We start from the raw sequence: 25,428 nt of genomic DNA on the forward strand, positions 1-25,428 counted from the left end.
ACTCTTGAAACAAGTGAAAACATAGAAAGCTTTAGCAATAAAGTAGAAAATATGAAGACTCAAATGAAATTTTTAGGACTGAAATGTTTAATAACCAAAAATTTAAAAATTATTATATGAGCTCAATTAACAGAATGGAAATGACAGAATGGTCAACTTAAATATAGTCAGCAGAAATTCTCCAGTGTGAATACTGGAGAGAAAATAAATTGAAAAAGTGAATTCAGCTTTAGAATCCTGTGGGACAATAACGTAAGATCTAACATTGTGGTCTCAGAGTACTAACTAGATGGAGAGGACAGGCTGTGGTGCTAAAAAAATAGCATTGAAGAAATAATGGTTAAAAACTTTCCAGTTTGGCAAAAGGCATAAGCCTACAGGTTCAAGAAGCTGAGTGAACTTCAAATAAGAATAACTCAAAGAAATCCATACCAAGACACAACATAGGCATAGTTCTGAAAATGAAAGCCAAAGAAGAAATCCCCCATTACCTGTAGGAAAATAGCAATTTGAATGACAGGAGGTTTCTCATCAGAAACTTTGGAAGACAGAAGGAAGTATCCCATTATTTTTTAACTGCTAAAAAGAAAAAAGAAACCACCCCTGATATTACTTCAGAATTGTGTATCTAGCAAAAACATGCTTTAAGAAGGAAGGAGAAATCAACATTATCAGATTGTCGCCAGTGGTTGAGTTCTGTAAGAATGACTATCAAGGGCAGTGCCTGTAGCTCAGTGGTTAGTGCGTTGGCCCTATACACCCAGGCTGGCAGGTTCGAACCCAGCCAGGGCCAGCTAAACAACAAGGACAATTGCAACAACAACGAACAAAAAAATAGCTGGGCGTTGTGGCAGGCACCTGTAAATCCCAGCTACTTGGGAGGCTGAGGCAAGAGAACTGCTTAAGCCCAAGAGTTTGAGGTTGCTGTGAGCTGTGACGCCATGGCACTCTACCAAGGGTGACATAGTGAGACTCTGTCTCAAAAAAATAAATAAATAAAAAGAATGATTATAAAGAAAGAAAGTGATAACCAAAGTACACTTGGAACATTAGTAATAAAACAATGGAAATGATAGATTAATTTTAAAAAATTGTGTTTGATAATACAAAGCAAAAATTATAACCTTGCTGTAGTTCTCAATATATGTAGAGGTAATATTTAAGAAAACTGTATCATAAAATGGAGAGGGAAAAGGATATAAATTGAGGTAGGGTATCTACACTCCACTTTATGTTTTAGTATGTTGATACTCTCAGACTATGATAAGCTGTGTATATTACAAAATATAACAAAATGATATAATAAGTACTATAAATAAATCAAAATGTAATACTAAAAATGTTCAAGTAACCTATAAGAAATAGGAAAAAGAAAATATAGGTAACGAACAGAAGGTAAATATTAAAATAGTAGACTTAAATCCTAACATATGAATAATTACAAGATGGAGATTAGCAGAATTAATCTGTAAAAATCCCAAACTATATGCTATATGAAATTACTTCAAATGTAACAATATGAGGGAGGGTAAAGGTTAAAGATAGAAAATTATATACCATGCAAACTCTAATCAAAGGAAAACTGGAGTGATTATATTAATAAAATATTGTTAAATTTTGAATTATTTCTTCCTTAAATATAAATAAGATAAATATTATTTTATACTAATATTAGAAAAATTTGACATAAGAAAAAAGAAAAGTACCAGTGGTCAAGGGACGTGATAAAATAATAAAAGGATCAATTCATTAAGAAGACATAACAACCTTAATTATATGTTCATCAAACAACAGAGCTGTAACATAAATAAAGCAAAAACTGAAGGAATTTAATGGAGAAAAGAGAGATACCCACTATTTGGGGATTAATAACCCTTTCTTTTGGTAATTGATGTAAGTATGAGGCAAAAGTCATTAGTAATAGGGAAGAACTGAACAGTGCCATCAACCACAGGATGTAATTGAAATTTTTATAGAACATATCGTTTAATAAAATTAGATTATAGATTTCTTTTTTTTGACGTAAACATGGTATATTCACCAAGATAGACAATATCTTGGGTCATAGAACACCTCTTCACAAATTTATAGTAATTTAAGTCATACAAAGGACATTGTAACAGTAATGGAAACAATCTAGAAATCAATAACAAAAAGATAACAGGAAATCCTCAAAATATTTAGGAATTAAAAAAAATATTTAGGAATTAAACAACATACTGTTAAATGATCCATGGGTCAAACAGGAAGTCTAAAGAGAAATAAAAATATATTAAAATGAATGTAAAGGATAATATATCAAAATCTCTCAGAAATTTATAATATAAGTCCTAATAATAGGGAAAAAAGCAAGGTTTCAAATCAATAATTCCAGCTCCTACTCTCCCTCAAGATGCTAAAAAAAGAATAAAATACACACAAAGCAAGTCAAATGAGGGGCAAACCAAACGCAGAAATTAAATTAAAAACAGAAAAACAGTAGGGAAAATAATCAAATCAAAAGTTGGATTTTAAAAAGGTAAAGAAAATTGATAAACATATAGCAATATTGACATAATGAGAGAAAATAATATCAATATTCAAGACTAAAGAGATCACTATAGACTTCACAAAACATTAAATGAGAAAAGAAAGCACAATAAACAACTTTACACACATAAATGACAGTTTGAGCCGAATAAACCAAATCTTTGAAAACCAAAAATGCCCAAACTCACTAAGACAGATAGTAATCTTAAATTCCTGAAACTATTAAAGTAATTGGATTTTTAGTTAAAATCTTTGCAAAAAGCAACACCCAAGCCCAGAAATTATACCAGTTTTAAACAATATTTTCTGATGAGGCTATAATTACCCTGTTACAAAACTAGACAAAGACAGGACCAAAAAAAGGAAACTATAGAACAGTATCTCTCATAAGTATAAACATAAAAATCCTCAAGAAAATATTTGAAAATTGAATTTGGAGGAATATATAAAAAGAATAATACATTATGGACAATCAGGGTTTATTCTGATGGTGCAGGTTTGGTTCAGTATTTGAAGATCAATATAATCTATTACATTAACATTCTAAGGAAGAAAAGCCACTTGATCACATCAATTCATTGAGGAAAGCATTTGAAGAAATTCAATGGTCATTCATGAAAAAAACTTTTCGTAAACTACTAATAGATATAACAGTGTTCACTTTGATAAAGGATATCTTTAAAAACCTGTAGCCAATGTCATACTTAACAGGGATAGTCTGCTTTTGGGAACAGGGAAGGATATTTGCTGTCAACATTACTGTTCAACACAGAAGATTAACCCATGCAATAAGGCAAGAAAAGCAGAGAGGTACAGATTAGAAATGAAGTAATAAAACTTTTCCTGTTTGCAGACAATATAATTGGCTACATAGGAAATCCTAAGGAATGTACAAACAAAAGACACTAGAGTCTTACAAAAACCTCCTAACAAATGAATTTGTAATCACAGGACATTGTATCCAAATATACTCCACACACAATATCATTGCCATGTAGAATTAATAAATAATTGAAAACCAAAATTTAAAATGCCGTACCATTAATAATTGCTCAAGAAAAAAATGAAACCTCTATGAATTTAAGAAAATTCATATAAGATCTGTATACTGAAAATACAAAATGCTAATGAATGAAGGCAAAAAAGATCTAAATAAATAGAGAGACAACATACTCATGGATTGGAAGACTCACATTAAACATGTTTGTTTTATTCAGATTAATCTATATATTTAATATAATTTCTTTTTTTTTTTTTTTTCTTTTTTTTTTTATTGTTGGGGATTCATTGAGGGTACAATAAGCCAGTTACACTGATTGCAATTGTTAGGTAAAGTCCCTCTTGCAATCATGTCTTGCCCCCATAAAGTGTGACACACACTAAGGCCCCACCCCACTCCCTCCCTCTCTCTTTCTGCTTCCCCCCCCCATAACCTTAATTGTCATTAATTGTCCTCATATCAAGATTGAGTACATAGGATTCATGCTTCTCCATTCTTGTGATGCTTTACTAAGAATAATGTCTTCCACTTCCATCCAGGTTAATACGAAGGATGTAAAGTCTCCATTTTTTTTAATGGCTGAATAGTATTCCATGGTATACATATACCACAGCTTGTTAATCCATTCCTGGGTTGGTGGGCATTTAGGCTGTTTCCACATTTTGGCGATTGTAAATTGAGCTGCAATAAACAGTCTAGTACAAGTGTCCTTATGATAAAAGGATTTTTTTCCTTCTGGGTAGATGCCCAGTAATGGGATTGCAGGATCGAATGGGAGGTCTAGGTTGAGTGCTTTGAGGTTTCTCCATACTTCCTTCCAGAAAGGTTGTACTAGTTTGCAGTCCCACCAGCAGTGTAAAAGTGTTCCCTTCTCTCCACATCCACGCCAGCATCTGCAGTTTTGAGATTTTGTGATGTGGGCCATTCTCTCTGGGGTTAGATGATATCTCAGGGATGTTTTGATTTGCATTTCTCTAATATATAGAGATGATGAACATTTTTTCATGTGTTTGTTAGCCATTCGTCTGTCGTCTTTAGAGAAAGTTCTATTCATGTCTCTTGCCCATTGATATAAGGGATTGTTGGCTTTTTTCATGTGGATTAATTTGAGTTCTCTGTAGATCCTGGTTATCAAGCTTTTGTCTGATTGAAAATATGCAAATATCCTTTCCCATTGTGTGGGTTGTCTCTTTGCTTTGGTTATCGTCACCTTAGCTGTACAGAAGCTTTTCAGTTTAATGAAGTCCCATTTGTTTATTTTTGTTGTTGTTGCAATTGCCATGGCAGTCTTCTTCATGAAGTCTTCCCCCAGGCCAATATCTTCCAGTGTTTTTCCTATGCTTTCTTTGAGGATTTTTATTGTTTCGTGCCTTAAATTTAAGTGCTTTATCCATCTTGAATCAATTTTTGTGAGTGGGGAAAGGTGTGGGTCCAGTTTCAGTCTTTTACACGCAGACATCCAATTCTCCCAACACCATTTATTGAATAGGGAGTCTTTCCCCCAAGGTAAGTTCTTGTTTGGTTTATCGAAGATTAGGTGGTTGTAAGATGTTAGTTTCATTTCTTGGTGTTCAATTCGATTCCAAGTGTCTATGTCTCTGTTTTTGTGCCAGTACCATGCTGTCTTGAGCACTATGGCTTTGTAGTACAGACTAAAATCTGGTATGCTGATGCCCCCAGCTTTATTTTTGTTACTAAGAACTGCCTTACCTATACGGGGTTTTTTCCGGTTCCATACAAAACGCAGAATCATTTTTTCCAAATCTTGAAAGTACGATGTAGGTACTTTGATAGGAATGGCATTGAATAGGTAGATTGCTTTGGGAAGTATAGACATTTTAACAATGTTGATTCTTCCCATCCATGAGCATGGTATGTTCTTCCATTTGTTAATATCCTCTGCTATTTCCTTTCTGAGGAGTTCATAGTTTTCTTTATAGAGGTCCTTCACCTCCTTCGTTAGGTATATTCCTAGGTATTTCATTTTCTTTGAAACTATGGTGAAGGGAGTTGTGTCCTTAATTAGCTTCTCCTCTTGACTGTTATTGGTGTACACAAAGGCTACTGACTTGTGGACATTGATTTTATATCCTGAAACATTACTGTATTTTTTGATGACTTCTAGTAGTCTTGTGGTTGAGTCTTTGGGGTTCTCTAAGTATAAGATCATGTCGTCAGCAAAGAGGGAGAGTTTGACCTCCTGTGCTCCCATTTGGATTCCCTTTATTTCCTTGTCTTGCCTAATTGTATTGGCTAGAACTTCCAGCACTATGTTGAATAGTAAAGGTGACAGAGGACAACCTTGTCTGGTTCCAGTTCTAAGAGGAAAAGCTTTCAGTTTTACTCCATTCAGTAAAATATTGGCTGTGGGTGTGTCATAGATAGCTTCAATCAGTTTGAGAAATGTGGCACCTATGCCTATACTCTTCAGTGTTCTAATTAGAAAAGGATGCTGGATTTTATCAAATGCTTTTTCTGCATCTATTGAGAGGATCATGTGATCTTTATTTTTGCCTCTGTTAATATGGTGGATAACGTTTATGGACTTGCGTATGTTGAACCAGCCTTGCATCCCTGGGATGAAGCCTGCTTGATCATGATGAATGACTTTTTTGATGATAAGCTGTAATCTATTGGCTAGGATTTTGTTGAGAATTTTTCCATCTATATTCATGAGTGAGATTGGTCTGAAATTCTCCTTTTTGTTTGGGTCTTTTCCTGGTTTTGGTATCAGGGTGATGTTTGCTTCATAGAATGTGTTGGGGAAGATTCCTTCTTCCTCAATTTTTTGGAATAATTTCTGCAGTACAGGAATAAGCTCTTCCTTGAAGGTTTGATAGAATTCTGGAGTGAAGCCATCTGGACCAGGGCATTTTTTAGTTGGAAGCTTTTTTATTGTTTCTTTGATCTCAGTGCTTGAAATTGGTCTGTTCAGGAGCTCCATTTCTTCCTGGCTGAGTCTAGGGAGAGGGTGTGATTCCAAATATTGATCCATTTCCTTCACATTGTCAAATTTCTGGGCATACAGTTTCTGGTAGTATTCAGAGATGATCTCTTGTATCTCTGTGGGATCAGTTGTTATTTCCCCTTTATCATTTCTGATTGAGGTTACTAGAGATTTTACTTTTCTATTTCTAGTTAGTCTGGCCAATGGTTTATCTATTTTATTTATTTTTTCAAAAAACCAACTCCTTGTTTCATTAATTTTCTGAATGATTCTTTTGTTTTCAATTTCATTGATCTCTGATTTGATTTTGGATATTTCTTTTCTTCTACTGAGTTTAGGCTTAGATTGTTCTTCTTTTTCCAATTCCATAAGGTCTCTTGTGAGATTGTTGATGTGCTCTCTGTCTGTTTTTCGAATGTAGGCATCTAAAGCGATGAATTTTCCTCTCAAAACTGCTTTTGCAGTATCCCACAGGTTTTGGTAGCTTGTGTCTTTATTGTTGTTATGCTTAAGGAAGTTAGTGATTTCCTGTTTGATTTCTTCCTGCACCCATCTGTTATTCAACAGAAGATTGTTTAATTTCCATGCCTTTGGATGGGGTCGAGCATTTTTGTTAGAGTTGAGTTCCACCTTTAGTGCCTTATGGTCTGAAAAGATACAAGGTAAAATTTCAATTCTTTTGATTCTGTTGATATTTGTTTTGTGTCCCAGGATATGATCAATTTTGGAGAATGTTCCATGGGGTGATGAGAAGAATGTATATTCTTTATCTTTGGGGTGGAGTGTTCTATATGCGTCTATCAAGCATAATTGTTCTAGGGTCTCATTTAAATCTCTGATATCTTTGTTTAATTTCTGTTTAGAGGATCTGTCCAGCTCTGTAAGAGGAGTGTTAAAGTCCCCTGTTATGATGGTATTATCAGATATCATATTGCTCAGACTGAGTAAGGTCTGTTTCAAGAATCTGGGAGCATTTAAATTTGGTGCATAGATATTTAGAATTGAAACGTCTTCTTGTTGTAGTTTTCCCTTGACCAATATAAAGTGACCATCTTTGTCTTTTTTGACTTTAGTTGCTTTAAATCCACATGTATCTGAATATAAGATTGCAACTCCTCTTTTCTTCTGAATTCCATTTGCCTGAAAAATTGTCTTCCAACCCTTGACTCGGAGCTTTAATTTGTCTTTTGAAGCCAGGTGTGTTTCTTGCAGACAGCAAATGGATGGCTTGTGTTTTTTAATCCAGTCAGCCAATCTATGTCTCTTCAGTGGGGAATTCAAGCCATTAACATTTATGGAGATAATTGATAAGTGTGGTAGTATTCTATTCGTCTTATTTGGTGAGAGTCCATTGCTTAGTTTTATCTTTTGCATCAGTGTGGAGGTTAGGTTCGGTCCTTTGATTTCTGAGTTCTTACTTTGCTGCTGATCCATTGTGGTGGTCAGTGTGCAGAACAGGTTGAAGTATTCCCTGTAGAGCTGGTCTTGTTGTGGTGAATTTCCTCAATGTTTGTATATCCGTAAATGATTTGATTTCTCCATCAATTTTGAAGCTTAGCTTAGCAGGGTACAGAATTCTGGGCTGAAAATTGTTCTGTTTAAGTAGATTAAAGGTAGATGACCATTGTCTTCTTGCTTGGAAAGTTTCATTTGAGAAGTCTGAGGTCACTCTGATGGATTTGCCCCTGTAGGTCAACTAGCGCTTACTCCTGGCAGCTTGCAGAATCTTTTCTTTTGTCTTGACTTTGGACAGGTTCATCACAATGTGTCTTGGAGAAGCTCGGTTAGAGTTGAGGCGACCTGGGGTCCAATAGCCCTCTGAAAGCAGCGTGTCAGAATCTTTGGTGATGTTTGGGAAATTTTCTTTTATAATATTCTCTAGTATGGCTTCCATTCCTCTGGGGCATTCTTCTTCCCCTTCTGGAATTCCTATAACTCGTATGTTGGAACGTTTCATAAAGTCCCATAATTCTGACAGTGAACGTTCTGCTTTCTCTCTCTTCTTTTCTGCCTCTTTTACTATCTGAGTTATCTCAAAAACTTTGTCTTCTACCTCTGAAATTCTTTCTTCTGCATGGTCTAACCTGTTGCTGATACTTTCCATTGCATCTTTAAGTTCCCTGATTGACTGTTTCATTTCCTTCAGCTCTGCTATATCCTTTTTATATTCTTCATATCGTTCATCTCTGATTTGATTCTGTTTTTGGATTTCCTTTTGGTTATTTTCCACTTTATTAGCAGTTTCCTTCATTGTTTCCATCATTTCTTTCATTGTTTTCAACATGTGTATTCTAAATTCCCTTTCTGTCATTCCTAACATTTCTGTATAGGTGGAATCCTCTGCAGTAGCTACCTCATGGTCCCTTGGCGGGGTTGTTCTGGACTGGTTCTTCATGTTGCCTGGAGTTTTCTGCTGATTCTTCCTCATGAGTGATTTCTTTTATCTGTTTCCTTGCCCTAATTTTCCTTTCACTTCCTCTTGCTCTTTAAGTTCTTGTGCCTGTGGACTAAGGGTTACAGGACCAGAAAGGTGAGAAGGTTGAAGAGCAAAAAAGGGATGAAAGAAAGGAGGACCGAGTGATAAGAAAAAAAAGAAAGATAGAGAAAGGAGAGGGGGTAGGGATAAGGAATATTGACAAAAAGAAGAGAGGCACAGAAAGAGGGAGACAGGGCAATATAGGTGTACAGTAGGGTACTTTGACACAACCTTAAAAAACCCCACCTTCTGGGGGTTGGGTGCCCAGTTGGGTGGTTCCCTTGAGGTCAGCAGCTCTTTGCTAACCTGGTCAGACACAGTACCCCACCTCCACCAAGTAGAGAGGAAAGACAAAAATGCTATAAATCAAACTAAAACAAGCAAACAGAAAACTTTATGGCGATAAAATTGGGTGAAAAACCAAGTGATAGCGGTAGAAACACTAGCAAAAATGAAGTTGTAGTTATTAAAAAAGGCAGCAATGGGAAATTATAATTAAACTAGAAAAATTGAGATAGAAAAAGGGATCTGTATGGACAAGATTGAAATTAAGAAACAAAAGAACATCAACAACGTCAAAATAAACAAACAAAAAAACCCAACCAAACAAAAAAAAAAGAAAAAAAAATACACAACCAAAAACAAAGCAGTTTGTATATGTTGTTGAATATTGTCTGGGCAACACGTGGTCTTTTTGGGTATGAGATGTTAGTCACAGTTCTGATACGACTGGAGGCTGCTGATTTCTCAAACCCCAGCAGGTAGACACTCTAAATCTCTCTTCAGCCCACTTAAAAGGCACTTTGAACTTGTAAACGTGCTGAGCAGAAGCTTTCCCAGCTTTCTCGCTGGAATCACTGCTGAAGTGGCTATCCACTTACTCAGTGTGCCAAAACCGGTCTCACTCTGCACCTGAGGGTTAGGGCTGCAAGGCGGCTCAGACCCCACCCTTAGGCTACTTGGTTGCTGGGTTACCAGCTCCCACCCGTTTCTAGCTCTGCTACCCTGAGGGCGGAGCTTGCCGGGGCAGATCACTGACAATGGATCCGTGTGACCCACCGCCAAACACTATTAGCTCCGTCTGGCTCAGCGGCTCAGACTGGGGCCCTAGACAACGGCCAAAGTTCTCCGCACTCCCGCTCAGGCCTTCCCCAAGGCAGTTCAACTCAGTGCCAAGTCCAAGGACATCAAAAGAGTTCACAGGTAAGGCCTTTCTGGTTTGCAGTCTCGCTGCTACTGAACTTACAGTTGTGGGCGGGTTTAGAAGGGTTGAACACACGCGACCACTTGCCGGTTTTCCACTGTTTTAGTCCTCCTCTTGGGGTCCAGAAGTCTCTCGCTGACTCCCTGTATCCTCATAGGAGTGATGATAGGCAGTTCCCACCAGCCAGAGATGCCTGGAGTCCTATCTCCCCAGACTCACGGTGTCCAGATGCAAGGAAGCCAAGAAGGCAAATGGAAAGTACACAGGGAGGACCTATTTAATATAATTTCTAAAACAGTCCTAGCAGAATTCATTTAGGTATAGATAAGCTGATTCTAAAATTTGCATGGGAATGCAAAAGAACTAGATAGAATGGCTAAACAATTTTTAGAAAAGAAGAATAAAGTTGGCAGAATCACTTTATCTTTTTTTAATGCCATAGCTACAGTAATCAAGACAGAATCATAATATTAGGACTCTCTGGATCCCTATTCCCCCAATTCCCAGTGTCAAGAATGAATACTCATACCAAGTTGAGATGATAATGAAGAAGAGATCACAGACACAAGCAATTTTACACAGTTTATCACATAAAAGAAAGAATGTGGGTAAAGAAGGAAGCTACAAAAAATGAAAATACAGTTGAGAGAGAGAGGAATGGGTCAGTCTTCATTAATAGAGAAAGATAGCAAGTCTGAGTGGCTGCCTCTTATAAGCTTCCTAGTTTGCCCCACCTTTCTCCTGGCAAGATTGGTTGCCATTTTCCACCTGTTGGAGTGATTGACAGGTTGAGGTCACCTAATAGATCACATGACAGATTGGTTCTGTAACATTTTCTCCTGTACATGTGTCTAAGTCTTCCTCCCAATTCTTCATGAAACTTCATCCATGCTATGCTAATTAGATGGTAATGAGCTCTAGGTCACTTGAAGGTCACTAGTAACTTCTGTACGTTCTTAATTTGGTTCCTGCTTTCTGCTCTTACTTCCTTGCCATCTGTTTACTCTCCCTCAGACCTAATAGTATAGACACTTAGATTAAGAGACCAGAGTAAAGAGTTCACACAAGGGCACGTGATTGATTTTTGACTAAGGTACAAAAGCAGTTAAGTAGATGGAAGATAGTCTTTTGAACAAAGGGCGTAGAACAATTGGATATTCATAGGCAAAAAAAAAAAAGAAAAGAAAAGAAACTTGCCTAAATTTAATTTCTTTATAAAAAGATCATAGGCCCAAATGTAAACATAAAACTATAAAACTTTTAGAAGAAATTTTAGAAAACACTTTGATGACTTAGGGTTAAGTGAAGAATTCTTAAACATGATAATAAAGGAAATGATCCATATAAAAAAAGTCAATATACTGCCGGCAACCAAAGAGAGAATTAAATATGGGTGATATTGAGAAAGGCAAGAAGATTTTTGTTCAGAAGTGTGCCCAGTGCCATACTGTGGAAAAAGGAGGTAAGCACAAGAATGGGCCAAATCTCCATGGTCTCTTTGGGAGGAAGACAGGTCAGGCTTCTGGCTTCTCTTGCACAGATGCCAATAAGAACAAAGGCATAACCTGGGGAGAGGATACACTGATGGAGTATTTGGAGAATCCCAAGAAGTACATCCCTGGAACAAAAATGATCTTCACTGGCATTAAGAAGAAGGGAGAAAGGGCAGACTTGATAGGTTATCTCAAAAAAGCTACAAATGAGTAATAGACGGCCATTGCCTTATTTATTACAAAAGAGAAATATCTCACGGCTTTTTTTTTTATGTGTACCAATATTTGATTGGTCTCATTTACCAGAATTCAGATCATGAATGAGTGACAGAATATTTTTGTTGGAAAGTCCCGGTTTAACTAAACTGGCTTGTGGTTAAATGAATATGATCGGTTTTTTGGATTTTGATAGTGATTCCAGTTCAGTAAATGCATCACTGTTTTCCATTTCTAAAGATATGTTCAGATTTAATTAGCAATGTTTACCTTTCACAAAGATAGTAAATTGCCATCCCAAAGCCTATTGAAGATTGGTTTTATATTAAGATTTATATAACTGATTATGTGAAATCCCCTCACTGTCTCAGAACCAAGCAAGACTCACTGGTGTTTTAATTGGTGTTCATTAGCCTGTTAAAGGTGAGGGCTGGAGAGAAGGTAGCAATGTTTGCTTTGTACTTTTGATCTTTATTACGCCAATATAATTTCCCTGGGTCTACTAAAAAGAAAAAAAAAAAAAGGGAATTTACTTCTGAGTTGTTAGAGGATTGAATGAGATAATGCATGTAACCTACATTACACATTGTAAGTGATCTATTTGTTAGCTATTAATATTATTCTTCTGGTTAATATGTCTTAGAAAAATGGGTTTGGAATGAACCCTACAAATCATGTAGTCTAATAGTTTGTGGATTGTTGAAGTACCTAATTTAATCTTTCTTCTGCAGCACATCATTTAACTATTTCCCATTCAAAATACCCTCAATAAAAAGATGAGAAAAAGAAACAAAAAAAAATAAAATAAAAAAAGTCAATAAATTGGACTTTGTCAAAACTAATACTTTGGTGCTGTGAAGGACCCTGTTAAGAAGATGAGAACAAGATGAGAAGATAAACCATATACTGGAAAAAAATCTTTCCTAATCACATATCCATGAAGAGCCTTTAAATATCTAAAATATGTAAAGAATTCTCTAAACTGAGCAATAACAAAATAAATTCAGTTAGGTAATGGGCAGAAGATTTGAATAAGTATTTCACTGAGGAAGAGATGTGGCTAGCCATAAAGCACATTAAAAGATTTTCTGAATCATTAACCATTAGGGTAATGTAAATTAATGCTACAGTGAAATACTAATAATACATGTATACCTATTATAATGAATAAAATGAACATTACTGATAATAGCAAGCAATGGCAAGAATGTGGATTGGGATCTCTCATATTGTTGATAAGAATGTAAAATAGGGAGGCGGAGCAAGATGGCGGCCGAGTAACAGCTTCCTTGCATCTGGGCACCGTGAGTCTGGGGAGATAGGGCTCCAGGCATCTCTGGCTGGTGGGATCTGCCTATCATCACCCCTGTGAGGATACAGGGAGTCAGCGAGAGACTTCTGGATCCGAAGAAGAGGACTAAAACAGTGGAAAAACGGCAAGTGGTTGCATGTGTTCAATCCGTCTAAACCCGCCCGCAACTGTAAGTTCAGTAGCAGCGAGACTGCAAACCGGAAAGGCCTTACCTGTGAACTGTTTTGTTGTCTTTGGACTTGGCACTCAGTTGAACTGCCTTGGGAAGAGCCTGAGCGGGAGTGCGGAGAACTTTGGCCTTTGTCTAGGGCCCCACTCTGAGCCGCTGAGCCAGACATAGTGTTTGGCTCTGGGTCACAGGGAGCCATTGTGAGCGATCTGCCCCAGCAAGCTCCGCCCTCAGGGTCACAGAGCTAGAATCGGGTGGGAGCTGGTAACCCAGTGACCAAGTAGCCTAAGGGTGGGGTCTGAGCCGCCTTGCAGCCCTAACCCTCAGGGGCAGAGTGAGACCGGTTTTGGCACGCTGGGTAAGTGGATAGCTACTTCAGCAGTGATTCCAGCGACAAGCACTTTCCTGGGAAATCTTCTGCTCAGCAAGTTTACAAGTTCAAAGTGCCTTTTAAGTGGGCTGAAGAGAGATTTAGGGTGTCTACCTGCTGGGGTTTGAGAAATCAGCAGCCTCCAGTCATATCAGAACTGCGATGAACATCTCATACCCCAGAAGACCACGTGTTGCCCAGACAATATTCAATAACATACACGTACTGCTTTGTTTTTGGTTGTGGTTTTTTTTTGTTTTTTTTAGTTTGGTTGTTTTTTTTTGTTTATTTTGATGTTGTTGATGTTGTTTTGTTTTTTAAGTTCAACCTTTTCCATACAGATCCTTTTTCTTTCTCAATTTTTCTAGTTTAATTATAATTTCTCATTGCTGCCTTTTTCAATAATTACAACTTCATTTTTGCTAGAGTTTCTACCGCTATTATTTGGTTTTCCACCCAATTTTATCCCATAAAGTTTTCTGTTTGCTTGTTTTGGTTTGATTTATAGCATTTTTGTCTTTCCTCTCTACTTGGTGGAGGTGGGGTACTGTGTCTGATCAGGTTAGCAAAGAGCTGCTAACCTCAAGGGAACGACCCAACTGGGCACCCCCAGAAGGTGGGTTTTTTTCAGGTTGTGTCAAAGTACCCTACTATACACCTATATTGCCCTGTCTCCCTCTTTCTGTGCCTCTCTTCTTTTTGTCAATATTCCTTTTACCCACCCCCTCTCCTTTCTCTATTTTTCTTAGTTTTTCTTATCACTCGGTCCTCCTTTCTTTCATCCCTTTTTTGCTCTTCAACCTTCTCACCCTTCTGGTCCTGTAACCCTTACTCCACAGGCATGAGAACTTAAAGAGCAAGAGGAAGTGAAAGGAAAATTAGGGCAAGGAAACAGATAAAAGAAATCACTCATGAGGAAGAATCAGCAGAAAACTCCAGGCAACATGAAGAACCAGTCCAGAACAACCCCGCCAAGGGACCATGAGGTAGCTACTGCAGAGGATTCCACCTATAAGGAAATGTTAGGAATGACAGACAGGGAATTTAGAATACACATGTTGAAAACAATGAAAGAAATGACGGAAACAATGAATGAAACTGCTAATAAAGTGGAAAATAACCAAAAGGAAATCCAAAAACAGAATCAAATAAGACATGAACGATATGAAGAATATAATAAAAAGGATATAGCAGAGCTGAAGGAACTGAAACAGTCAATCAGGGAACTTAAAGATGCAATGGAAAGTATCAGCAACAGGTTAGACCATGCAGAAGAAAGAATTTCAGAGGTAGAAGACAAAGTTCTTGAGATAACTCAGATAGTAAAAGAGGCAGAAAAGAAGAGAGAGAAAGCAGAACGTTCACTGTCAGAATTATGGGACTTTATGAAGCGTTCCAACATACGAGTTATAGGATTTCCAGAAGGGGTAGAAGAATGCCCCAGAGGAATGGAAGCCATACTAGAGAATATTATAAAAGAAAATTTCCCGATTATCACCAAAGATTCTGACACGCTGCTTTCAGAGGGATATCGGACCCCAGGTCGCCTCAACTCTAACCGAGCTTCTCCAAGATATATTGTGATGAACCTGTCCAAAGTCAAGACAGAAGAAAAGATTCTGCAAGCTGCCAGGAGTAAGTGCCAGTGGACCTACAGGGGCACATCCATCAGAGTGACCGCAGACTTCTCTAATGAAACTTTCCAAGCAAGAAGACAATGGTCATCTACCTTTAATCTACTTAAACAAAACAATTTCTAGCCCAGAATTCTGTACCTCGCTAAGCTAAGTTTAAAAATTGACGGAGAAATCAAATCATTTACGGATATACAAACATTGAGGAAATTCGCCACAACAAGACCAGCTCTACAGGAAATACTTCAACCTGTTCTGCACAGTGACCACCACAATGGATCAGCAGCAAAGTAAGAACTCAGAAATTAAAGGACAGAACCAAACCTCCACACTGATGCAAAAGATAAAACTAAGCAATGGACTCTCACCAAATAAGACGAATAGAATACTACCACACTTATCAATTATCTCAATAAATGTTAATGGCTTGAATTCCCCACTGAAGAGACATAGATTGGCTGACTGCATTAAAAAACACAACCCATCCATTTGCTGTCTGCAAGAAACACACCTGGCTTCAAAAGACAAATTAAAGCTCCGAGTCAAGGGTTGGAAGACAATTTTTCAGGCACATGGCATTCAGAAGAAAAGAGGAGTTGCAATCTTATTTTCAGATTCATGTGGATTTAAAGCAACTAAAGTCAAAAAAGACAAAGATGGTCACTTTATATTGGTCAAGGGAAAAATACAACAAGAAGATGTTTCAATTCTAAATATTTATGCACCCAATTTAAATGCTCCCAGATTCTTGAAACAGAGCTTACTCAGTCTGAGGAATATGATATCTGATAATACCCTAATAACAGGGGACTTTAACACTCCTCTTACAGAGCTGGACAGATCCTCTAAACAGAAATTAAACAGAGATATAAGAGATTTAAATGAGACCCTAGAACAACTGTGCTTGATAGACACATATAGAACACTCCACCTCAAAGATAAAGAATATACATTCTTCTCATCACCCCATGGAACATTCTCCAAAATTGATCATATCCTGGGACACAAAAGAAATATCAACAGAATCAAAAGAATTGAATTTTTACCTTGTATCTTCTCAGACCATAAGGCACTAAAGGTGGAACTCAACTCTAACAAAAATGCTCGACCCCACCCAAAGGCATGGAAACTAAGCAATCTTCTGCTGAATAACAGATGGGTGAAGGAAGAAATAAAACAGGAAATCATTAACTTCCTCGAGCATAACAACAATGAAGACACAAGCTACCAAAACCTGTGGGATACTGCAAAAGCAGTTTTGAGAGGAAAATTCATCACTTTAGATGCCTACATTCGAAAAACAGAAAGAGAGCACATCAACAATCTCACAAGAGATCTTATGGAATTGGAAAAAGAAGAACAATCTAAGCCTAAACTCAGTAGAAGAAAAGAAATATCCAAAATCAAATCAGAGATCAATGAAATTGAAAACAAAAGAATCATTCAGAAAATTAATGAAACAAGGAGTTGGTTTTTTGAAAAAATAAATAAACTAGATAAACCATTGGCCAGACTAATGAGAAATAGAAAAGTAACATCTCTAGTAACCTCAATCAGAAACGATAAAGGGGAAATAACAACTGATCCCCAGAGATACAAGAGATCATCTCTGAATACTACCAGAAAGTCTATGCCCAGAAATTTGACAATGTGAAAGAAATGGATCAATATTTGGAGTCACACCCTCTCCCTAGACTCAGCCAGGAAGAAATGGAGCACCTGAACAGACCAATTTCAAGCACTGAGATCAAAGAAACAATAAAAAATCTTCCAACCAAAAAATGCCCTGGTCCAGATGGCTTCACTCCAGAATTCTATCAAACCTTCAAGGAAGAGCTTATTCCTGTACTGCAGAAATTATTCCAAAAAATTGAGGAAGAAGGAATCTTCCCCAACACATTCTATGAAGCAAACATCACCCTGATACCAAAACCAGGAAAAGACCCAAACAAAAAGGAGAATTTCAGACCAATCTCACTCATGAACATAGACGCAAAAATTCTCAACAAAATCCTAGCCAATAGATTACAGCTTATCATCTAAAAAGTCATTCATCATGATCAAGTAGGCTTCATCCCAGGGATGCAAGGCTGGTTTAGCATACGCAAGTCTATAAACGTTATCCACCATATTAACAGAGGCAAAAATAAAAATCACATGATCCTCTCAATAGATGCAGAAAAAGCATTTGATAAAATCCAGCATCCTTTTCTAATTAGAACACTGAAGAGTATAGGCATAGGTGGCACATTTCTAAAACTGATTGAAGCTATCTATGACACACCCACAGCCAATATTTTACTGAATGGAGTAAAACTGAAAGCTTTTCCTCTTAGAACTGGAACGAGACAAGGTTGTTCTCTGTCACCTTTACTATTCAACATAGTGCTGGAAGTTCTAGCCAATACAATTAGGCAAGACAAGGAAATAAAGGGAATCCAAATGGGAGCAGAGGAGGTCAAACTCTCCCTCTTTGCTGACGACATGATCTTGTACTTAGAGAATCCCAAAGACTCAACCACAAGACTCCTAGAAGTCATCAAAAAATACAGTAATGTTTCAGGATATAAAATCAATGTCCACAAGTCAGTAGCCTTTGTATACACCAGTAACAGTCAAGATGAGAAGCTAATTAAGGACACAACTCCCTTCACCATAGTTTCAAAGAAAATGAAATACCTAGGAATATACCTAATGAAGGAAGTGAAGGACCTCTATAAAGAAAACTATGAAATCCTCAGAAAGGAAATAGCAGTGGATATTAACAAATGGAAGAACATACCATGCTCATGGATGGGAAGAATCAACATTGTTAAAATGTCTATACTTCCCAAAGCAATCTTCCTGTTCAATGCCATTCTTATCAAAATACCAACATTGTACTTTGAAGATTTGGAAAAAATGATTCTGTGTTTTTTATGGAACCAAAAAAACCCTGTATAGCTAAGGCAGTTCTTAGTAACAAAAATATAGCTGGGGTCATCAGCATGCCAGATTTTAGTCTGTACTACAAAGCCATAGTGCTCAAGACAGCATGGTACTGGCACAAAAACAGAGACATAGAGACTTGGAATCGAATAGAAAACCAAGAAATGAAACTAACATCTTACAACCACCCAATCTTCGATAAACCAAACAAGAACATACCTTGGATGAAAGATTCCCTATTCAATAAATGTTGTTGGGAGAACTGGATGTCTACATGTAAAAGACTGAAACTGGACCGACACCTTTCCCCACTCACAAAAATTGATTCAAGATGGATAAAGGACTTAAATTTAAGGTATGAAACAATAAAAATCCTCCAAGAAAGCATAGGAAAAACACTGGAAGATATTGGCCTAGGGAAAGACTTCATGAAGAAGACTGTCATGGCAATTGCAACAACAAAAAAAATAAACAAATGGGACTTCATGAAACTGAAAAGGTTCTGTACAGCTAAGGAGAGAATAACCAAAGCAAAGGGACAACCTACACAATGGGAAAGGATATTTGCATATTTTCAATCAGACAAAAGCTTGATAACTAGGATCTATAGAGAACTCAAATTAATCCACATTAAAAAAGCCAATAATCCCATATATCAATGGGCAAGAAACATGAATAGAACCTTCTCTAAAGATGACAGACGAATGGCTAACAAACACATGAAAAAATGTTCATCATCTCTATATATTAGAGAAATGCAAATCAAAACAACCCTGAGATATCATCTAACCCCAGTGAGAATGGCCCACATTACAAAATCTCAAAACTGCAGATGCTGGCATGGATGTGGGGAGAAGGGAACACTTTTACACTGCTGGTGGGACTGCAAACTAGTACAACCTTTCTGGAAGGAAGTATGGAGAAACCTCAAAGCACTCAAGCTAGACCTCCCATTTGATCCTGCAATCCCATTACTGGGCATCTACCCAGAAGGAAAAAGATCCTTTTATCATAAGGACACTTGTACTAGACTGTTTATTGCAGCTCAATTTACAATCGCCAAAATGTGGAAACAGCTTAAATGCCCACCAACGCAGGAATGGATTAACCAGCTGTGGTATATGTATACCATGGAATACTATTCAGCCATTAAAAAAAATGGAGACTTTACATCCTTCGTATTAACCTGGATGTACGTGGAAGACATTATTCTTAGTAAAGCATCACAAGAATGGAGAAGCATGAATCCTATGTACACAATTTTGATATGAGGACAATTAATGACAAGGTTATGAGGGGGGGAAGGAGAAAGAGGGACGGAGGGAGGGGGGTGGGGCCTTGGTGTGTGTCACACTTTATGGGGGCAAGACATGATTGCAAGAGGGACTTTACCTAACAATTGCAATCAGTTTAACCTGGCTTATTGTACCCTCAATGAATCCCCAACAAGAATAAAAAAATAGAATGTGAAATAGTAAAGCCCACTTGGAAAAAGTTCTATATTTTCTTATAAAGTTTTTATGAATTTAAACATACGGTTAACATGTGACCCAACAATCACAGTACTGCATATTTATCCTAGGGAAATGACAGCTCATGTTCACATAGAAACAATTTTTTTTTTTTGAGACAGAGTTACACTTCTGTTGCCTAGGGTAGAGTTGTCATAGCATCATCATAGCGCACAGCAACCTCAAACTTTTGTGCTCAGGTCATCCTCTTGCCTCCGTCTCCCAAGTAGCTGGACTACAGGCACCTGCCAGAATGCCTGTCTAGTGTTTTCTATTTTTAATAGAGATAGGGGTCTTGCTCTTGGTCAGGCTGGTCCAGATCTCCTGAGCTCAAGGAATCCTTCTGCCTTGGTCTCCCAGAGTACTAGGATTACAGTCATGAGCCACCCCTCCTTGCCTACATAGAAACTTTATTTGTATTAGCACAAAACTGGACACAATCCAGATATCCTAAAATGAGTGAGTGGATAAATAAACTATAGAATACTACTCAGAAACAAAAAAGGAATGGATGATTAATACTTCTAGCAACTTAGATTGATCTAGGGACATTATGCTGCACGAAAACATTCAACTTCCAAAGTTTGCGTATTTTGTGATTCTGCTTATATAACAATTGTTTTTTTGAGATAGAGTCTCACTTTGTCACCCTCTGTAGAGTGCTGTAGCGTCATAGCTCACAGAAACCTCAAACTCCTGGGCTTAAGTGATTCTCTTTTCTCAGCCTCCCGAGTAGCTGTGACTACAGGTGCCCACCACAACACCTGGCTATTTTTAGAGACAGGGTCTTGCTCTTACTCAGGCTGGTCTCCAACCTGTGAGCTCAAGCAAACCACCAGCCACTGCATCCCGCCTTGAAGTGACAAACTTACAGTGATAGAAACAGATCTGTTTGCTGAGGTTTAAGGTTGAGATAAAAGTATGACTATTAAGCCTTAATATTAGGGAGTGTCTTTGTGGTAATGATGTAGTTCCTGATTGTGGTGATAGCTGTTTTAATCTACATAGGTGTTTTCTCTATAACTGAGTTGTTAATAGTGTAACAAAATCAGTTTCCTGATTTTGACAAGTTGTTATGTGAAATCTTACTAATGAATGAAGCTGGGTAAACAGTACATGGAATTCTCTGTATGATTTTCCAAGTCCATGTATTAAACTATCACACATACACAAGGCTTACAAAAGAATGCTTGCCATATATTCAGTAATTTAAGTCCAAAAATGTGAATACAATTTACATTTTCTTCCTTATATCACATTCCATATGAACAAATGAAATTTGAAGCTCCACAGAAAGTAAAACCTTATTTGTGATAATCACAAAAATTTTTGTTAAAACTTTTCCTAATAAAAATGAATAGTAATGATTTTCTACATTTTTGGCATGAATTAATATTAATATGTAGGCTATTTTAATTATTATTGGCAGTGTTATTTAAATAGAGCACCAAAACTGTAACATAAAATTGAAAAAGTTTTGTTGATATTAATTTATAGTTACTTTTCATTTTGTATAGTACCTCTTTGGATTTGACACTAATAATATTGAGTTAATGAAAAAGTATTGAATTTACTTAACTTGGACATAGTTTTGAAATTGATAACTGCAGAAATCAAATTACAGGTTATTGTAAATTCAAATAAATTATTCTAAAACAGATAAACTAGTTTTGTTACTATAAATGTGAATATTAAAGGAGAAGCAGTTTTTGGTTTTTGGGAAACTTAAGTATATTTCAAACAACTTCAATATATTCACCTTTTTCAACTGTAAATTTTATAAAATCTAAACATACGTGAAGTATTTGTGATAACGTAGCATATGAAGTGAGATGTACTGCAAGTCTAAAATACGTGATGGAAGATTTGGTATGAAGAAATAAATTGAAACTGTCTTAATAATTTTTGTATTGATTATATGTTACAGTGATGTGTGCATTTTAGATTACATAACATGTAGTAGTAATTTTTGAGGAAATGAGCAACAAAATAAGAACATACTTAACTGGTTAGACTATATGAGAGAATAATTTTTAAAAACCAGAATAAATAAAATTCTCAGGGAAAAGTATTTAGCAACGTAAAGAAAAATTAATGTTAAAGGCAGGAAAAGTGGATTGGAAGGTATGAATAGGTGGAGCATATAGCAGTGTTAGGCCAGTGAAAATACTCTATGTGATACTATTATGATGGAAGCCTGTCATTGTACATTTGCACATATGTACATGTAAATTATATAGTAGAACTTCTGTGTAAAGTCCAGTCATTAATATTTAATAAGTAACATCTTAACAAGTTGGTATTCCTTTTTTTTTTTGTTTCCAGCTAGGGTCTTGCTCTGTTGTCCAGGCTAGAGTGCAGTGGTGGGATTTATAGCTCACTGTAGCTTTTAACTCCTTGGCTCATCTTGGCATTTAACTCCTTGGCTCACACTATCCTCCTGCCTCAGACTCCCAAGTAGCCAAGACTATAGGGACATGCCAATATGCCCCACTAATTTTCTTATTTTGGGTAGAGACTATGTCTTGCTATGTTGTCTAGGTTGGTCTCAAACTCCTGGCCTCAAAGCATTCCTCCTGCTTTGTCCTCCCAAAGTGCTGGGATTGCCAGTGTGAGCCACTGTGTCCAGTTGGTATTATTTTTTAATAATAGTAACTATATGAAATAGGAAGTATACTCATTTTATAGATGTACATGTAATTTTTCTTTACTTTTCCTGCAATAAAATAAGTCAAGCAAGTTGCCTATAGATCTGATTAATAAGGAAGAGAGATTCGTTAGAAAGTGATGTAGTTCATCTAATTCTTCCTCCTCTTCCCCCTCCCCCTTTTTTGTGGAGAAAGAGTCTTGCTGTCAACCTGGCTACAGTGCAGTGGCATTGTTGTAGCTCACTGCAAACTCATTTCTGGAATAAAGTGTTCTTGCTGCCAGAGTCTCTTGAGTAGCTGAGAAGGTAGGCATTCACCACCATGCCCTGCTAATTTTTCTATTTTTTGTAGAGATGGGTTCTTGCTTTTACTCAGGCTGGTCTCAAGTTCCTGAGCTTGATGATCTTCCTGCCTCAGCCTCCCAGAGTATAATTCTTATCTTAACTCATTTAAAGTAATATAGTTGGTAAGGAATTTATTAATTTCATAGTAATGATAACAATAACATATAACATTATTTGTTATTTGTATTTTACATATATTATCTCCTTTTACTTATCACTACAATCACTATTAATCTTCTTATATTACAGATTGGAAATGGAGCCCTAGAAAGGATAAGGAATATGTCCAAAGTCATATAACAAGTGAATACTCAGCCAGACCCCAAACCTAGGTTCATTAGACTCTCCAGGGCTTTCATAAAAAAATTATTTTATCTTCTGAATTAAATATGTTTTTTCTATAATTTTTTTTACTAAGTCAAACATATAGATCATGTATACATTAATGCATTTATGAGATACAATGTGCTGATTTTAAGTACAATTTGGAATGCTTCTATCAAACTAGTTAATAGAGCCTTCACTTCATTTACTTAATTATTGTGTTAAGACATTTATACTCTATACTTAATAGATTTGACATGTACCCTTGCAATATGCACCATAGTTGTGGTCCTACCATGTACCTTCCCTCCATCAAACCTCCCCTGCCCATCCTCCTCCTTTTCCTACTTCATCCTGGGCTATAGTTGTGATTCATTTTTCATATGAAAGTGTGAGTGGGGTGGCATCTGTGGCTCAGTGAGTAGGGTGCCGGCCCCATATACCAAGGGTGGCGGGTTTGAACCCAGCTCAGCCAAACTGCAACAAAAAATAGCTGGGCATTGTGGGGGCACCTGTAGTCCCAGCTACTTGGGAGGCTGAGGCAAGAGAATCACCTAAGCCCAAAAGCTGGAGGTTGCTGTGAGCTGTGACGCAACAGCACTCTACCGAGGGCAACAAAGTGATCTCTGTCTCTTAAAAAAAAAAAAAAAAGAAAGTATGAGTGATTATAAATTGGTTTCATAATAGTGCTAAGTACATTGGATACTTTTTCTTCCATTTTTTATTTTTTATTAAATTATAACTTTGTACATTGATGCATTTATGGGGTTCAGTGTACTGTTTTGATATACAATGTGAAATGCTTACATTGAACCAAATAACACATCCATCACAATTATACTCATTTCTTAATAGTTTTGATTAAGGTCACGGTGGGTGTGGGGGAAGGGGAGAGCAGAGAGAGAAAGGAGGGAGGGGTGGGGAAAGGAAGAGCAGAGAGAGGGAGGGAGGGAGGGTGGTCAGGCCTTGGTGTGTGCCACACCTTTTGGGGGCAAGACATGATTGCAAGAGGGACTTTACCTAACAAATAATCAATGTAACCTGTAACTTGGCTTATTGTACTCTCAATGAATCCCCAACAATAAAAAAAAAAAGAAATGTACCATTGCATCATGCACATTAGGTGAGGTTCCCTCCAAATACCTTCCCTCTTCCCATATCCCTCCTCCCCTCCCCTCCCCTCTCTCTGCTCTTCCCTTCTACTTTCTGTACTATAGTTATGTTTTGTCATTCATAGGAATGTGTAGGTGATTATATTTTGATTTCATCGTAGTTTTGAGTACATTGGATACTTTTTTTTCCATTCTTGAGATACTTTACTAAGAAGAATATGTTCCAGCTCCATCCAGGTAAATATAAAAGATGTGAAGTCTCCATCTCTTTTTATGGTGGCATAGTATTCCATGGTGTACATATACCACAATTTGTCAATTCATTCATGGGTTGATGGGCACTTGGGCTATTTCCATGCCTTGGCTGTTATGAATTGGGTTGAAATAAACATTCTGGTGCAAATATCTTTGTTGTGAAATAATTTTTGATCATTTGGGTATATTTCTAGTAGAGGAATTGCAGGGTCGAACGGTAGGTCTACTTTTAGTTCCTTGAGTGTTCTCCAAACTTCTTTCCAAAAAGGTCGTATTAGCTTGCATTCCCACCAGTAGGGTAGAAAAGTGTTCCCTTCTCTCCTCACCCATGCCAACATCTGTAGTTTTGGGATTTTGTTATGTGGGCTAATCTTACTGGAGTTAGATATCTCAAAGTGGTTTTGATTTGCATTTCTCTGAAGATTAAGGATGATGAGCATTGTTTCATGTGTTCGTAGGCCATATGTTTGTCTTCATCACAGAAGTTTCTGTTCAAGTCTCTTGAGCACACAGAAATGTAGTTATTTGTTCTTTTCTTGTTGATTAGTTTGAGTTCTCTATAGATTCTAGTTATCAGACCTTTGTCAAAAGCATAATCTGCAAAAATCTCCCATTCTGAAGAGTGTCTGTTTGCTTTACTTACTGTGCTCTTGGCTGTGCAAAAGCTTTTTAGTTTGATCAGATCCCAGTCATGTATTTTTGGTGTCGCTTCAATTGCTTGGGTGGAGGGGTAGGGGGTGTCCTCCTTCTAAAATATTCTCCCAGGTCAATATCTTCAAGTATTTTCCTTGCACTCTCTTCTAGTATTATAGTTTCATGACTTAAGTTTAAATCTTTTGTCCTGTGAGAAACAATTTTTGTTAATGGTAAAAGGTGTGGGTCCAGTTTCAGTCCTCTACAGGTTTCCGCCCAGGCAAGAGACTGCTCAGGCTTGCAGCGGTATCTGTTCATGGTGG

The 25,428-nt window shown here is 37.1% G+C and overlaps 2 protein-coding genes across 8 annotated transcripts in view; both read left to right on the plus strand.

Moving 5' to 3' along the window:
- Positions 1–25,428, plus strand: part of DOCK3 (dedicator of cytokinesis 3) — an 899,254-nt gene that overhangs the window by 235,571 nt on the left and 638,255 nt on the right. The window lies entirely within an intron of this gene.
- LOC128592671 (cytochrome c, somatic-like) lies at positions 11,525–11,962 on the plus strand. The gene has a single exon (XM_053600724.1). It carries the CDS (start codon positions 11,546–11,548, stop codon positions 11,861–11,863), a length of 318 nt encoding a protein of 105 aa, XP_053456699.1. The 5' UTR covers positions 11,525–11,545; the 3' UTR covers positions 11,864–11,962.

The sequence above is a fragment of the Nycticebus coucang genome, chromosome 8 (assembly GCF_027406575.1).
Source record: "Nycticebus coucang isolate mNycCou1 chromosome 8, mNycCou1.pri, whole genome shotgun sequence".
NCBI lineage: Eukaryota > Metazoa > Chordata > Mammalia > Primates > Lorisidae > Nycticebus > Nycticebus coucang.